Genomic DNA, 17,425 nt, shown 5'->3' on the forward strand with positions numbered 1-17,425 from the left:
TCCGCGCCGGAGGGGAGAGCCAAGACATTTTACACTCTTTCTTGACACCGCATTCAGTTTGTGAACTTTGAAACATTTTTACTGGAAGTTACGAAGGTCCTTTGAAGCAAACTTCCAGTTAAAGCAAAGGCTCCCCAGACGCACTCGCACCGATACGTGCCAAACATCCACCAGATTATGGTAAAACTTGTGAATCACATTAAAAGGCCACGTACAAGTGTAGTGGGGGGGTTCAACGTTAGTTTACGTGCAGATATTTCAATTTAAGATATCTTTGCCTGGTGTCCGTCTATTACTTCTGGTCTCAGGCTACCACAGGTCAATCATATTTCTTTTCGACAAAATAGTATCTCATTGTGGTCTGGAAACATATTCAAGCACCAGTACATTTATTATTTTCACCTAAACAACCCACAAAAGGGTTAAACTTAATCCTAATCCCCGCAAATTAACATCTCATTTTACGGGGTGCTACTTGCCCAAAAATTTATCGTCTTATTATTATGGTTTTTTATGGGTTTCTGGCCATAGAAACTTTCTCTGTCAGAGCTAAAAAAAAAAAAAAAACCCTCGCACGCGAGAGCCCTCTTGCCCGATACACAGTCAATCATCGCAGCTCTACCGCGGTATAAATAAGAGATTATACTATTCTAAACCAAAGATTTATGTGTATGAAGGCTCAGCTCGGAGAACATTTCAAACCTCCGGGTTGTGTATGCTAACAGGCAATCTAATTCTAGATCTTTACAAAAAGGATACATCGATCAAAACAAGGTTTTCCTTGGTGAAAGGGCTTGCTTCGGTCACTCCGTGATAGTTCTATATGCAGAGAATCCCAAACTTTCACGGAACCCACGCCGAAGCTTCTATGCGTTATCAGGAGGGAGAACATATGGGCTTAGTTGACTAAGCCATGAGTTTGCAAGCGAGTTGCCACGAGCTGAAACATTTACACGTATCGACTATCGGTGTATTCCAATGATATCCACGAAGCCTCATCCATGATGCACTTTGAGGGTCCTTCTGGTCGGAACAATCTCAAACAGTTAGCCCTTCGTAATACACAATGAAGGTTGGTGGGCTGAAATGTTTCACCTTGAGGAAACTCACCGGCAAACCCATGGTTCTAGATGTCTTTAAGCACATGGCTACCTGTACGAAGAGCTATACCGGTTCTTAGGGGTACCTGAAACCCCTTATTTCCATTTTAATATGGGAATCGGAATATCGGGATCATGTGCCCATCAACAGAATGCTACGATCTCCATAGAATCTCTCGAAACATTAAATATGATGAATGAGTCACCAGTAATTTTCATAAACAGGCAGTGAGGTAAACCCCTAATCAAAATGGATTTCCATTAAGTGCGCTCTTTAGAAGACGTGATTGTATCTTTTTGTTTTTCCTAAATGTATTACGTGACAATACAAGCCAGAGATCAGGAGGATGCGCCTAGATCTGTACTTTGACGACGACCGTCTTTAACTCTTCCCAATCTGAATGACGCTGGAATATATCGCCCCAACCGCCAAATGGCCAACCTGGCGTTCCAGTAGGAGCCCCGGGGCACTCATTTGGGATATTAGCAGCGCCAGTCTGCTCAAGGTAGAAATGCATGATTTAATTGCATTCAAATTCAGGGCTTTAATCGCTTGCAGCCTGAAATGTATTTGTATTCTAAGAGTCTGTGATTCGAAAGAAATTGTACGATTTTGTAGGTTAAACACAGACAAAATAAGGTAAAACCACTAGTGTGGTGATGACGCACTTATTAAAACATTTATGTTACTCTAATTATTGCCGTCGGTTGCATGGGGCTCTTTAAAGGTCATATAGGAAAAAATGGCTGTTTATACACAAAAAAATATATATAAAACTACACCACAAGTATTGTGTACTTTTCCATAATTTTAATGACATAAAAAAATAAAAAAAAATCAAGTTATTAATGAATTATTATTATTTTTATTTCTATTATTATTATTGTTGTTGTGTTTTATTGAAGCACCATAAAAATGCTAAAATTCCTTTATCGTTCTTATATTTTCACATTGCTCAGAAAACATTTATAATTGTGTTACATTTATTACCAGTTTTATTCCTTCTTCGGGGAAAATAAGTATAGTATTTATTCGTGATTAAATGCGTGTTTAATAAAAATATGTAACAATTTTATTTGTAATTATGTATTTACATTTCAATACACGAGCGTTACAAATTAATATAAATATTGTCCAACTTCTAATGCATTTTTTTTTTATTATTAGGGCAAATTTATTGGAAAAGCCAGCAAGCTTTGCAGTTCCACCGTAGCGTTTAATTGCTTCAATATATTTCTATTTATTATTTTTAGTCTGTTACTTGCGCCTTTTTTTCTCCTTTAAAAATAACCTTAATTGCTTTTCGCTTAGGGTAAGGGAAATATACAGAATGGAATATTTAACCAAGCATTTGATTTGAAAATGTTATTTTAAATGTTTTAGGTCAAGTCAGAATTAGTGCACTGTCTGAAAAACTTAATTACTGCTCAGCCATTAGAAAAATTATATTGTGAGCTTCATGGGTGACAGTTGGGTAACGTTTGGGAATACTCGAAAAGTAATTATCCATCAACACAAAATGCAAAATATTGTTGACAAGTTTTCGAATTAAAATATTTACTGGAAATTTCAGGGGGGGGGCAGTCTAATGTTCTTTATAGACGGTTTATATTTAAAGTTCATACTCCAAAACATAGGGTCGTTATGGATTTTACCTCCCACGTGAGAATCCTTCAATCACAATAATTTAGACTTTTGAAAATTGCTTTATTTAAGAAAAGACTACAAATATATATTTTGTTTTAAATGTCGGATTTATTTGATTTTTATTTATTTTTTTAAAGCCTTGTTTTGTTTTCTTGTACCTCTAAATATTTGGGGAGGGATGATTAAATATTTGGCATAGTTCTTTTAACGCTAGCGAAAAATTAATAGAAAAAATATTACTATGTAAAAAAATACTTTTTTTTATAAACCCCATTAATTCTAAATGTATTTTTTTTTTTAAAAAAAAAATAATAATTGCAGTCAAAAACAAATCCAGAATTCTTTATGGCTAATTAGAGCAATTAAATACCTTCCCATGTTTCCAATACATTTTTGTTGTTCCAGACATTGCTTACTATCAAAATTCACATAACGCAGAAAAAAGCAGGAAAAAAACAACAATAAAGCAAAATGCATTGGGTAATATTTGAGGGCAAAAAAAAAAGAAAAAAACTTTGATTTTTAATTTCACGCCTGTTTTTAAATCGATGTTATATTTGATGAATCCACAGGTTAAAATAACAGATTCATATCAGAATACTTAATACATCCAGATTATTTTCTCGCATCCCGGCCGATAAAGAAATGTATGGGTGGAGGGGGGGGGGCGATTCTTTTACCGTTCTAATTAATTTTATTACTTTGTCAGCCGGGTAATAATTGAAAGTTATCAATGGCGTGCAGATTAAAAAGAAAATCTAATTTTCAATAACTCAAAAGAATGTTTCAATCTATGGGAATGTGGAGAGCTTTATCCTCTGCTTACGTTTAACATTAAAGGGTTGGAAACTGATAATGTTGCAAGCGGGCAAAAAAAGCACTTTTCATATACAAATGTGTTTTTTTTTGTTGTTGCGCCCTCTCCAAAGGGCGATACATGAGTACATTTACATACACTAATCCAAAGCGTCTACGCGTTTCACAATGGCACGCTTCACACAGGCTACCTATTGTCACTTTACAACTCAGCTCTCATTCTGCTCACTTGTAGCAGCGTTCGGGTTGTCAAAGGTTTAGTTTGGACGAAATAAATGGTTACGGAAACGCCGTGCAGAAATATAAGGTTTTTTTTTATTATTATTTATTTATTTTTTTACAATAGAAAGCCCGCTGTGTATGAATTTCTAAGCTATTAATTTTTCAGTCAAACGTATGCATGCCCGTTCCGTATAATAAAAAGGCACGCGGCGGGCAGGAACTAGGAGAGATAATGTTAACTTGCGGCACAAAATACGATAGAGGAGTTAAAAATACATTTTGTAGGTGGGCTTCGGGGAACTGTAATCGTTCATAATGAAAGAGAGGGGGAAAAAACTGCATTTATTTGACATAAGGAAGCAACAACCCCTTTTTCTGCTTTATATTTATACTTATTTCTCCTGTAAACATTAAAATGGAAACAAAATATAACGTTTGTTCCACTTTCTACTAAATGCCGGATGGGTTAATCTGTGAAGTCTTAATGGGCGCCTAATGCAACAAATCCGCGAGGTGCGTGCAATAATTGGGAAATAATGTGAAACGCGGTGGGCAACGCATTCCACGAGAGGAAAGAAACCACTAGACCAGCTGATGGCCTCTTTTCTACGGTTCTTGTAGGTGTTTAATAATAAAATAACGTCGATAAACGTGAATTATCGTTACATAACCTTTGTTTAGGACTTTCGACCCATCTCAGTTGTTGAGGTACATCAAAGGTCCTGGTTTTATGCCATTTTTGGCTTGACATTGAAACACAATAAGGTTTTTCCGGACCTTCTGGAGGACCCCCAGACCAGGTTATGTGAACCCCAAGTCCGTGAAACAAACTCTAGCCACTTCTCCTCCTCGAGAGCCCAGTTGTGTTGTGCTGTCGGATGTTATCGTTCGCCTAATAGAATCCGGGAAGCAATTACAACTCAGTGCTCCTCCGGGACTAACGTCAACCCAAACGAGCTTCTCCGTCTCCCTTCGCAGAAGAAGAAGAAGAAGAGGAGGAGAACGGCAACTTCAATAATAAATGGAAGAAAAAAACATCTCTGTCTCCAGAACGAGACGGCTTTCAGGACTCACAGAGGAAGCCATTGCTTTTTAAATGAAAAACCCTAGAAATAAAACAAGATTTTTCATTTACTTACCGGTTGGGGGCTCGCTTTGGGTTCTGTTGACTTCACATGTAAATGCGTCATCATGGCTTGAAGCCGTTCTTTGTCTTTTGAAAGCTGTGGGAATATGGAGTAAAAAAAAAAAAAATAGATGAATCCTTGAATGGTTATCTCTGCAAAATCATATCTTTACTGTTTGGTGCGGTTTTAAGGATAAAAACATAAACTACGAAAGCACGTGGCTTTATACAAAAATAATATCTTCTTTTTTAAGGTTTTTATAGGACTTTGGGGGTCACAGATGAGATCATTCCAACTACCTTGTGACTTTAAATTTGAGTCTGGGATCAACCTAAAAGATGTGGAAAAGTAAGGATATCTGACTTGCGCTGAGTTCATGCTTGAAAGTCCGCCACCTTGATTCAAGCAGGACTATCAAGAAGTTGTGGTTTGTTCATAGCCTACGTTAGGACAATGATATAATAATAAGAGAAGCCAACAGGTTGCTGGACTTCCAGATTTTGTTTATTAAAACTTCCAAACTCCGGGACAGGTACTTGCTGGCTACCCCCGATATCACACGGAATAATGACGCCTGAGAAGGACGCAAGCAGAAAGCTATGGAGTATCCCTCCTAGGCTCTGACTGGCCCCACACCTCCTCATTATTCATATATATTGATATATTACTAGATTCTATTGGTAATATTCTGAGTCAAAATGAAAAATCGAATCTAAAGGAAAATGATTTCAAAATACGACACCCAAGTACGTAACAAATCCTTTGCTTATCCGACGTGTTTCCACGGGCTATATTATAAAGGATACAAAAAAAGGGGTTTTCAAGACCATGATCAGCCAACTAACATTATTTTAAACACATTTCAGCACCATATTGCGTGGTCACAGCGATCGTGGAACATTTTGCCAGACAGTGACAGCGTACGGAGGCGCGCCGGCTGAATTTTACATCCAACTGCCAAGAGCTCGCCAAGACATTGGCAAACCCAAGCGAAGGTTTCCTGCGTCCGTCCTGAATTCTCAACAAACGACTGGAAAAGACACTGAAACGATCCCGAAACGCACATAATCGCCGTAGCCGGGGAATAAAACAGAGTGTGCCGTATCACCTAAAACTTCAATTTAGCACATATTACGATCTGTGTTTAACAAGATACGGGGATATAATTATTCCAGCTACTGTTTTATTAGCATTTTTTTTTTCCCGAAGACACTGATTGAACGCTGCCAGCGCCGAATTAGTTTTATAAATCACTACCCGACGCTGTCTCGTCTCATCCTTGTTACGGTACGTGACCTGAAGGACTTCAACCTACCGGGTTGCAAACAATTAAATTCTTATTATTGGGCAAAACAATGAATTTAGGAAAATAACAAAAAAAACTGAGAAAGATCAATATTTGTGAAACTCAATCTCAAAAACACATATCATAGTAATAAACACACACTGTGTATATATATATAATATTTCTGGTACCATAATACACAATAAGCTCGAGATACAGTAGGGTGAAGAGATAAGAAAATGGGAGTTGGTAATTTTTGGCATTTTAAGTTTTATTTTCTTTCCTTTTTTTAGTTTTGTGTCTTGAATCAAATTATAGGAGATGATGAACTTTTGACACCATTAACAGCATCTCACCATCCAGCCAGATCATTTAGATGAAGTCATTAGGGCATGATAGGGCAAGTGTACAAGGAAGGGATCAACAAGCGTTACATTAACCGGGGAGGAAAAGGTCTACGGTTAAAGCCTTTGTGGAGGCAGCTGGAGGACGGCATCTATCTGTGGGGTGGATACACTGTATCAAAAAACAAGCAAAGAAACTGAAACGTGAAAAACCTACATTAACCACTCGAAACTTGATTAATATACAGAAATGGAAGGTAATCAGAAGGTTGTGACACCCCAGTTTTTGGGGGGGATTCTCGTTGAGTAGGCTCAATATTATAGTTCAATTAAGCCTCAGGGTTGAAGGAATGGAATGGGTCCGTAGAATATTTAGGGTCTTGAGCGCTTTAGTTTGGCCAACGTTGCAGCCAATTGGAGATTGGATCTCTGTTGTGTACCATTGGCTACCAAGTGTTCTAATTTGGAACCCATGCACACCGATAATGTATATTTTTAAAATACACAGAGAGCACAAACCCTTTTATTACAAACCGTATGAGGGGCTGGCTATTTTTATAAAATATAGACGTTAAAATATACTGGTTATCTACTCTTAACATTAAATAAGGCTCCACCATGACAAATTGTGCTTTGCTACCAAAAAAAATAAAAAAATAAATCTTCTCCTGATGCATTATTTCCACTTGAAAATATCTGCCCTAAATCTAAATAAAAAGTGCCTAATTACTTGGTCCGAGGCTGATTTCCATTAATGTGGCCACATAACCAACTTCCTCCAGTAATTGTTTCTGCAGGACTCGATAATTTACGCTTCACACTACGATGCGGGGAAATAAATTAGGCCATACTGGGTTAATGAAGAGTATACCGGGAGAAAAAAAGTTACAATAAAAGCCAGATTCACCCAGGAGCCTAAACGACACAAGACAAATTGTTAGAGGGATTAAAACGTTACGTAATTAAAAAAAGATATATATATATACATACATCTTTTTATATATTTATCTATATTTGCTCAAGATGGCAACAACAGAAAGTTTAAGCCTGTTTTTTTGCAGATATTTCTTGGTGGCTATTTGAAGCTGTAAATGACTTTAAACTCTAAAATTCCAAATGTAATTATCTTTTCTATTTAGCCCAAGGCCCTCCATATATCTTCGCTCTGCAGTCTTGCATACAAAGCAGCCATTTCAATGGCGAATGGACCACAAAAGAATATAATTTCCAGCCATGAGCCGATGGGGTTAATTTCCAAACTTGTGCCGGTTCGCACTCAAAGTTCACTTGTAACACTGTTACGACGACGCGGAGGAGCGTTGAGAATTGGCGGTCTCTGGTGGATGATGGGACCCGAGACATTGCAATATCTTCTGAACACAAGCTAGGTAACGCATCTTCGTTATCATCTTCGTCAAAGTCAAACCCTCCCAGCCATTGTGTTTAAATTGACAAATACGTTACCTGCAGTTCTAATTGCTGAACCACCTGCATCTGGACGCGACACTGGGCTGTACTTCTGTCATCCAGAGCGTGCTCGCTGTTGAGATGCCTATAATGGGATAAAGAAAAAAAGATCTAATGAGCTGCGGATATCAAACACTCTTCGAGTTCAGTGATAATTTCATCTGTGAGTAAATGAAACAGACAGAATTTAACGCTCAACCTAAGCAAAAGGTTACAAGGAAACACATTCGGTACAGAGACACTCTGACGACCATTAACTAACTTTTCTATGCGTTTTGTGTTATTTTTTTTTATTCTTCCCAGAGAAAACAGACTGATGTTGTACATTTCCTATGCAGGTTGATCCATTCCAACCTTTCAATTATTAATCCAGACAATGGTATGAGATGTATGAACATAAAAAAAAGATACGCAAGGGAAAATATTTAATTGTGATTTAAATTGAGAATGCCATTAAATTTGTGAACGACTCTTGCTGTTAAATACGATTTCATTCAAGTGAATATTATGCAAAGAAATATTTTTTTGGGATGCAGTACCGCAAACAGCCTCTTACCCCGCAGTGGCGCTGTTGCAATTAGTCACCGACTAAAGCTCTCTGTAGGTAACATATAGCACTCCCTGATATTTGAAGCCTATAAGTGTTACTGCCCCAGGAAACATTCCAAACTATAGTATGTTTACCAAACATAATTGTCTAGATACATGAGTCACCTATACTCAATGTAAACCTCAAATATTTGACTCAGTTTATTTTAATTGAAGCAACACTAACCCCGCCCCTATATTACGCAACATCGGGTTGAAATAGATGGTTTTAATTTGCAGCAATTATAAAACAGAATATTAAAATCAAGAACGAGAGCATCATTAACAAATTGCACCATTTTGGTGTAGCAATGTCAAAAACGAATCAATGTCCGCTGGATGTCTGCATTTAACACATTAATATCCTATTAAAAGTAAACACTAAATGTGTTTCGTAATCTCTCTCAGAAGCCTTGAATTTCTTTTTTGAATGGTTAAAAAAAAAAAAAGCAAGGTTTTTAAATAAAATTAAAAAAAATATTCGGAAAATGCCCGAAAGGCATAGAACTAACGGTAAAAACTTCATTGTGAACCTCAGTTTTTTGCGCAGTGACAAACGGGTAAAAAAAGCATTTATGCGATTCCATAATTCTCCTTGTTTTTTATTTCACAGCTTCAGCAGTTAATTATGTCATCAAGATAAGAGAAATCAAATGAAGCCAGAAGGAAGGCAAAGGACAACAAGGAATAAGAAAGATGGAATCTGTCACCGGTTTGAATTATGAATATAATTATGCGTGATTATTTTATACTGCAAAGATGTTCCTTTTTTTCTACACATTTATAACTAATCTAAATAAGTAGCTTTGCCGGCAGACAGCGTATTTCATGATTTATATAAAATGGTCGAGATAAGGTTCACGAGTGAAGGAAATATGATTGGAGGATTTTTATCAGACCCTGCATGAATTACTGTTTGAAAATGCTTATGCGGGAGCATTTCATTAATCATTTAATCATAATCCTAGCAGGATGTTTGAACTGATTTCACAAATACCCTTTCATTTCACTACTTCATTATGCTTGCTAATGGATCCAATATATTATATATATCATAAATTATAACACATCTTCACTGACCATGTAGGTCACTGTCAGTAAGTGTGTTTCTGTGCTTGGCTTGGTACTAGACTTTTGGAAATAAAGCCGATCTTACTTTTTCTACCTTTGCACTCTGCGTTGCTGCTAGTGCCTTTTTTAAAAAATAAAGTTTATTCAATCAACAATCTGAAGGTTTTTTTTTTTTTTTTAAAGGGAAAAATTTGAAAATATTATAAAAAAAATATATAAAAAAGATTATAAAAAAAATGAAAAAATAAAGAAAAATAATAAACAGCTGTTCAGTCTGCTTTATTTGGCTTTGTGTTCTTTAAGCAACCATACCAATAAAATGGCACAAATGTGAAACAGTAAAGAGTAACAAAAACATACAAAACAAAACAATACTTTTCCTGTTTTTTCAGAGAGCTTTTGCAATCTCCCCCAAATTATTTAACACATTATATATATATATATATATATATATACAGATACATACATACACACACACAAATTAATTACAAGGGTTAATAATGAAAAACCTAAATAATAAATTCTAAAAATCTAAATAGGATTTTTGAAATTTTATTTGAAATAAACAATTTAGCCACACACGGCACGCTGCAGAGGAAGGCCGGTACAGGTAGAATCCTTAAGCTTTAATTGAAGATGAATGTAACGGCTTTCAAATTATAGATGCTAAGCCGGTCATACGTGACATGCTTTGGAATATTTTCTTTTGGTCAGATCGCTTGATGGTTCTTTTCATCCTTTGTTACATTAGTTTTTTTTTTTTTTTTATAATGACACCGAGAGTCACAGTGCATAATTAAATAGGAAATGAAATATTCAAATGGTCTCTAATAGAAGCCATTGAAATAAAAGGCTGTGAAGAAAAAAAACCGTGGCTGCATCGGGAAGAGCTCGGAACGCCGGCGTGTGTCACTTTTTAAACCTTAAACAATGTGAAAGCAAAAATCTTTCCAGAACATGGCAAATAATGAAACTCTAGGTTGTTTTTGCACTATTGTTTAGGGTGATTTTTTTTTTCGATTTTTTATTTTTTTTTTACCTATTATTTTTCTAACCTTGAAAAGTTAAAACTTCAAACCAAAAACGGAACGCCACCAATTCCGCGGTGCGTAAAAATATCTGCCTCTAGAAACAGCGGTGGGTCTTACGTGACTTTACTGCAGGGGAAAAGGTATACAGTCCTGAAAAGGACATTAAAACCGCCTTTTAACGTTGATTTGTGGATCTGCGGGTATTTTCAACGACGGCGTTAAAGGAGAAGTGACAGGCGGGGAGCTAGGGGAGTCTATATGGAGCGAAATAAAGACACGGATATATATGCCATGCACATTTCCAACCAATCCGCTATCTTGACAGCCTTTCAAATTCCAGAAAGAGCACAGATACATCTGAAAAGATTCTTCAATAGCCGCTGAGCAGCCTCGGCTTATATGTCAGCGTACAATATAGAGCATGTTTATCTGTATACGGAGATGCACAGAGAGAATATTATAAAAGAATAGCAGGGGGGGGGAGCTAAAACCTTTTCTGCTGACAGATGTCAACTAACCAGACGTTCTCTCTTTCTTAAGGAACATAAGGAGCGTGGATTATAAACACGCACAAAAAAAATATAAAAAATTAACAAATCATGGAAGCCCTCTAACCCATCCCGGCTAAGGAAAGCAGGAACATTTTGGGGCTAAATCTGCAAGTTTGGGATCTCCTGGACAGCTAATGTCTACAAGACGTCAGTAGGACCTTGTGCCGCTCGTAGGGTGGTGGGGAAGGGACGTGTTGTTTCAAATCCGAGCTATAAGTTGTGATTCTACGCTGGAATCTTTACTGAAATTCGAAACAGGTAAATTCCTTTGCTAGACATTGATGGACAATCCGATGTTTATTTTGGCACAGATGAGACTTTTCTTTTAAGGTCAACGGGTTCTGGCTGTTTCTCCAAATTAAGAAACACACATCAGAGGAAGAATAGATTCTTATAGAAAGATGATCGCTTCCCAATCAGAAGATCCCAAGACACGTTTCTTAAGAAGAAAAAGTCATAGTACTTAAGGAGTCGGCAGGGTCTTTCCACCGACCTGCTGTCAATGATTTTGAATGATCTCATCTTCTATTCTGGCTAAACTCCAAAACACAATTTCATTAACCCAGGTACTGCAGGTGATAAAACTCATTTTTCCCTAAAGAGACAGCTAAAAAGTACCATTTATACATTTATGAAGTACCAGCAATCAAAATTATGGATTTTCTAAAAGGTTTTTAACTACTTTTATTGAATAGAGAAATCGCTGTCTCAGACTTCTGTTAACACTACAGCCAATAATAAATTTCAGCGTTTAGACACAGCAGGAATATGGTCAACAGTGTCAATAGAAGTGTGAATAGAATATGATCTCCTGTCCGCTAAGTGATACTTTCTAATTACAGCCCGGAAACATTAATGTGGGTTCCATCCTTGGCTGGAGTATTCGACGCTCACATGCATCAAGCGGAGACAAATTGCCTTTCGCATGGCATACAAATCACGTCTCTCTGCCAGGGACACACCTCAACAAATCCACCTTTGTCAAACACAGAAGACGGCCATGCGCCAAATACTTAAAGCCCACTGACCTCTGACCTTTTAAACAAGGACTACGGAATAAAACAAATAACCCACAGAAATCCTATGGGACCCCAAAAAATATTTATTTTTTATTTTTTGGGGTTTAATTTTAGTAGCTATGACTAGTTAGGCAAAGACTGTTGTGTCTCTATACTTAGGATTTGCAGAAGAGGTAGTTGGGTCACACCGGGGCTAAAGCTGTCAGGTCAATCATAACGGAGGGAGTATTCCGAAGTCAGGATGCCTACAAGGTGCTACCAAAAGAATGGAGACACTCCTCAACCATGGGAAGGTTAATTCATTGAAATGGCCGGAAAAGATAAAACAATATGATGTTGTGTATGAAATTGTAATTTTTAATATCTGAAAATAAACATGTGACTGTTGTAAGTAGACAACGCAACTTGTTCAGACTCCTGAATGCCCTCGTTCTTTGCTTGGGAAGTCAAGGGTGAGCCATGAACAATTTCCAAGGCTCTTCTGTATATCTTTTTCAGATTAAAACATAGATTTTCAAGTGAAACCTGTATCTTAAGGATTTGTTCCATAGAAGGCATTTTTCTTCATGTTCAAAATTGCTAAAAACTCTACATGGTTGGGTTACGGGGTACCACCAACCAACGCTAAACGTGCCAATGGACGGACGACTCCATACGGTTTCAATGGCCTCTCGATCAGCGGACAAAGAATAATAATTTCCCCGCAATCTCAAACATGCAAATCAGTGTAATTAATGCTTTTTTGAAACAATTTATTATTTCCAGCTTATTTTAACATATATTAGAGCATTTCTGGTTCTTTTTAACATCTACTTTGTTTTCCCAAAACCACAAACATTGATTCTGGAATTTCATGTGGAAGTGCTTAAGGGGTTGAAAGTTAACACCTTTGCGATTTCTACACCCTCGCAGTCACTACCGAACAAAAGCGTCTTTGTAGAGACCTTTCCTGAAATGTTTTCTTAACATGTACCAAGTAGATTTAGGCAGGCAAGCTAAGTAAACAGAATGTAACCATGATAAAACCACTTGTAAAAACATTAGAGCACTCTCACTAGGATCCTTCACATAAACTCCACTTTCTTTAAAAGAGAGGGGGAAAAAAAATACTACGTTAAAAAGGAAACTTATTAAATATGTTTATGCATGACTGATGAGTTCGGTGCTAGACTGAGACGTTCGCTGCACGGATCCCCAACGAGCTGAACGTTAAAAAGTAAAGTCTAGCAGCCTTCCATTCCGTAATTAGAACTTCCTCGTTCTTTAGACAACAAACATCCACCTTTAAACCAAACATTTTAACAGCTCGGCATTCAGCATCAAACAAAAAAAAAAGTCAGGTTTGTTGTTGTTAACTCGTTTCTGTCTGAAAGGTGTTTTTAATGAAAAGAGTAATTTTTTTAATACCAAATGCACACATTTTAGATCTTGCGATGTGGGATGAATGGAAAGACAAATAATTCTAATTTTTTTATATTTTAGAGGTTCTTTTCTAGAAACTATGGAATAAAAATAACGTAAAATATAACACTGGAGATATTTCAAGACTAATCCTATTTGCAGAGAGTTGACCCCGTTACTACTCTTGCCTTGGTGAATTTGGGACACTCCGGCCATCATTTAACACTAATGATAGCTGCGAGGAACCTTTACATTTTTGTGTTGTCCCCTTTCTCAAAATAATGGGGGGGTTCTGCGGAATCTCCCCTTTCGGCCAAACACATCTCACTTCTGTTGAGAGTGCTTGCATGGATCTAAGTGGGGGGGGTGCTTTCATGCCACCGATTGGCCAATCAGTGGCAAGAATCTTCAAATCATGGAGAAGGAGGAGAGCTGCAGCTGCAGGGCTGCAGATTCTAGATCATGTAAGTGCTTTTTTTTATTGTTTTTCCTTTTGGATGAAGGCATATTAAAGAACTCAGAGGGTTGGGGGTCTGCTGCCCGTTTATCTGGATTTCTTTTAGAGGCAATCAGCTTGTAAGATGTTGGGGGTCACCTCGCTGGTTGAGAATCATAGGGATTGTAGTCCCAAAGGAGCAGGAAGGTAAGAGTTTGCCTGCATGCAAGCGATCTCCAGCATAAGACAATTTGACAACAAGCAGCTGTGCGCAGTATACATCATCCTAACATATACAATAACTCGGGTAACACAAGGTACAATCTGTCAGCACCGGGGGGTGTTTGGAACAGAGCAGGATGTAAAACCAGACTTACTTTAAAAATGACGGAAAGTCTTCGCATACGGCTTCGCAGCCGGGCCACTTGCAGACGCCGTGTCCATATAAGGGATGGTTCTGCGCGTATTCCTCGTGGGATAAACTAAAAAACAAGCAGAATTTCCTAAATGAACGACAATGTACAAAAGGTGATTCCAAACATAAGCATAAAGAAAAATACACGGGCTAAGTGTATTCCCCAAAAACACAAAAATAACCAAAATACAGAAATAAATGAACAAAATCGTTCAAAAATTGCAAATTTTAATAGATACTGAAAAACTTTTCAGGGGGAAAAAGGTGATTTTGTTTTGGATTTAAAAAAACGTATTATTGCCCTGGCCAGATATGATGGGATGAGGGTGATGCTTGTTTCAGCCGCCAGGTTTTTGTAACTAGAAAATGTGAATAACTGGAAATTCCTGGGTGTGTTTGGGAGATCCTGACAGCCTCTTCACCCGTACATGCAGGCGGCCATTCTGTGTTCTAGAGCTGCTATCTACTCATCCGGATTTGCCGTTGGGTTACCTAACCTCAAAGGATTATACCCTCTTCCCTGCTTGTATCATCTGTGAGCCAGAAAGGTCTCAGACAATGGATACATTGTATTTATTGCTTGTGTAACACTCGCTACAGGCTTACGTAAGCAAACAGTAACCCAGTTTGTCGACGGGTGTGACTGCCTGCACGTTCACAGAAAGGGTGGTTGGAATATTGGTGTGAAGGGCAAAACTAGCTTCAGCAATATAGATACATAAGTGGAACAGCCTCCCAGCAGAAGTGGTAGAGGGCAATACAGTGAGGGTATTAAACATGCATGGGATAGGCATACGGCTCCTGAATCTAAGACGAGACCAACGACTGATTAAGGTTTGAGTCTTTACAGCTGGAATCCGACCAGAAACAAAAAACGCATCATGAAACCATGTGAAAGAGTGGATGAAATAACCGCATGGTATTCAAAGGGTTAAAAGCACTTGAATGATACCCAGCGATTGCACTAATGACAATCCAGAAAGTTTAAGGGGCTGAGTGTGTATATTTCAGATCTCTAAACGCTTGAGTACACTTTCAAGATCAATATAGAATGATTTGGCTGCACTGATCCAAGTCATACGACACTTTGATCCTAGACACGTGCTTCGCAGGGGCCGGTTACGCTAAACGGCGAACCACTTGTAGAGGAAAAATGTGAGCAAAAAAAATGAAAAATCTTTTATTCGACTTTTACATCTGACTTTCTTTTGTTCAAGTAAACGAATTAACTCTGGAAGGACTTCAGTGACCCTGGAAGACTTAGATCTTCTAAGAAAAGCAAATAGTCTGACAGGTAACAGAATTCTAAACGTAAAAGTTACTTTTTGAACTCCTAAATTTACTAAAATGCAGAGATGATGGAGACTGCGTTAAAAGGTATTAAGAGTTTAGGACTCTTTAAATGCTGGATGAAATAGGGACAAAATCCATGCGAAAGTCACGAAATCTAATATTTGTAGAGAAATTTAACATAAAAACCATCTCAAAATTAGAAATTACACAAGTCGGTCTCCAATTAGACTAAAAGTAAAGATTCATTAACATTTCTTGTTAACCATTTGGTTACCCTGTAAACTTAATCCAAATTCACGTTGCGACTTACATTAATTTAACATAAAAAAATGTTTTGAATTGAATTTTATATATATTTCCAATATACATTTTTTTTTGGTATTTTCTAAACATTCTAACAGAAATTCCTTTATGAATGTCATCTTTCCTATAAAGAGCGATTGTTTCAGACGTTAACGTTTTATATTATTCAAAACCGAAAAATGTATCGTTCTCTTCCGTAAGGTAAAAAAAAAAAAGAAAAGAAATATAAATAAAACCACGGGACTGGATCAATGAGGGTTAACGGAATTTTTTTTTCGTTCCATTGACCGCGGCACCCAGAGGCAAAGCCATTTCCAGAAGTATTGCTGTAAACGGGACAGAATGCCATATGGATTCAGACACTAAACAAGCTGTAGTGTTCACGGAGACAAGAGCCTAGGGGACTGGCCTATATTAACGCCACCTGTGATGTGGAAATTGTGCCGTTGCTTGAATTTACACTTAAAAAAAAACCCATCGAAACACTGGTTTGGAGAAGAAAGGGGAGAAAAAAATATTATTATTATTATTAAAAATATTTATTATTACATTCTCAAATCCTGTTTTCGGGATCTTTTCATTATTCCTCCGCAATAAGTTATCCCTCCTCTGCTGTGAAGTTGCTGATGGTTGCTGATTGGTTCGGCCGGCTTTTGTATGGCTGAGGGTGGGGAGGGAACTTGATTATGTATGCTAATTCTGCCACCCCTTGCCACAGATATTAGCTTCCGGGAGACACCGTGGTTTCTTAAGGGTTAAACCAAATACACTCATTGCTAAAAATAAGCGGCAGCTAACTGATGTTTAGAAGTTTAGAAAGTACGTCGGTGTTTAGGTCTTCAGCGTTAAAGAATGAACGTTATTAGGATTGTAAAGAGACGGCGTTGTGGGTTTCCCGAGCATATTATTTGATGAAAAGCATGATTTTGTAGCAAATAGATCGTTTCACAGCCAAATGGGTGTAAATCAATCGAGTTTGGTTATTTTTGGCTCTGGACGCTACCCTTTCGATCTGTGAACAAAAGGAAAATATTCCATAATGGCTTTTTTTTTTTTGGGTTGTGGGATTTGTTTTTACTTATTTTGGGTCTGTTTCTTATGATTAAAATATAAGCTTGGTAAGAGCTGTAACATGGGGCGAAATGGACATTTTGAGGACAGAGTCACAAAAAAAAGAAAATCTATATTTTATATATTTATATATATATAGTTATTTTAACCGACTAAGAGCCGGCATAAGGCATTCGGAAGAGGTTAAACGGACGGCTGTTTTCCGCTTTTGAATATTGCCGGATGTCTCTTTAAATG

General features: G+C 37.4%; 1 protein-coding gene across 8 annotated transcripts in view; it reads right to left on the reverse strand.

Annotated features, from left to right (window-relative positions):
- The window catches only part of FOXP1 (forkhead box P1), a 182,761-nt gene that overhangs the window by 13,773 nt on the left and 151,563 nt on the right, over positions 1 to 17,425 (reverse strand). For all 8 annotated transcript variants that reach the window (XM_053470141.1, XM_053470136.1, XM_053470134.1 and 5 more), the window contains 3 exons: positions 14,484 to 14,588; positions 8,007 to 8,094; positions 4,926 to 5,009 (listed from right to left, as the gene is read on the reverse strand). In XM_053470141.1, coding sequence (XP_053326116.1) covers positions 4,926 to 5,009; positions 8,007 to 8,094; positions 14,484 to 14,588 — 277 coding nt within the window. The remainder of the gene's footprint in view (positions 1 to 4,925; positions 5,010 to 8,006; positions 8,095 to 14,483; positions 14,589 to 17,425) is intronic.

The sequence above is a fragment of the Spea bombifrons genome, chromosome 6, assembly GCF_027358695.1.
Source record: "Spea bombifrons isolate aSpeBom1 chromosome 6, aSpeBom1.2.pri, whole genome shotgun sequence".
NCBI classification, from domain to species: Eukaryota; Metazoa; Chordata; class Amphibia; order Anura; family Pelobatidae; genus Spea; species Spea bombifrons.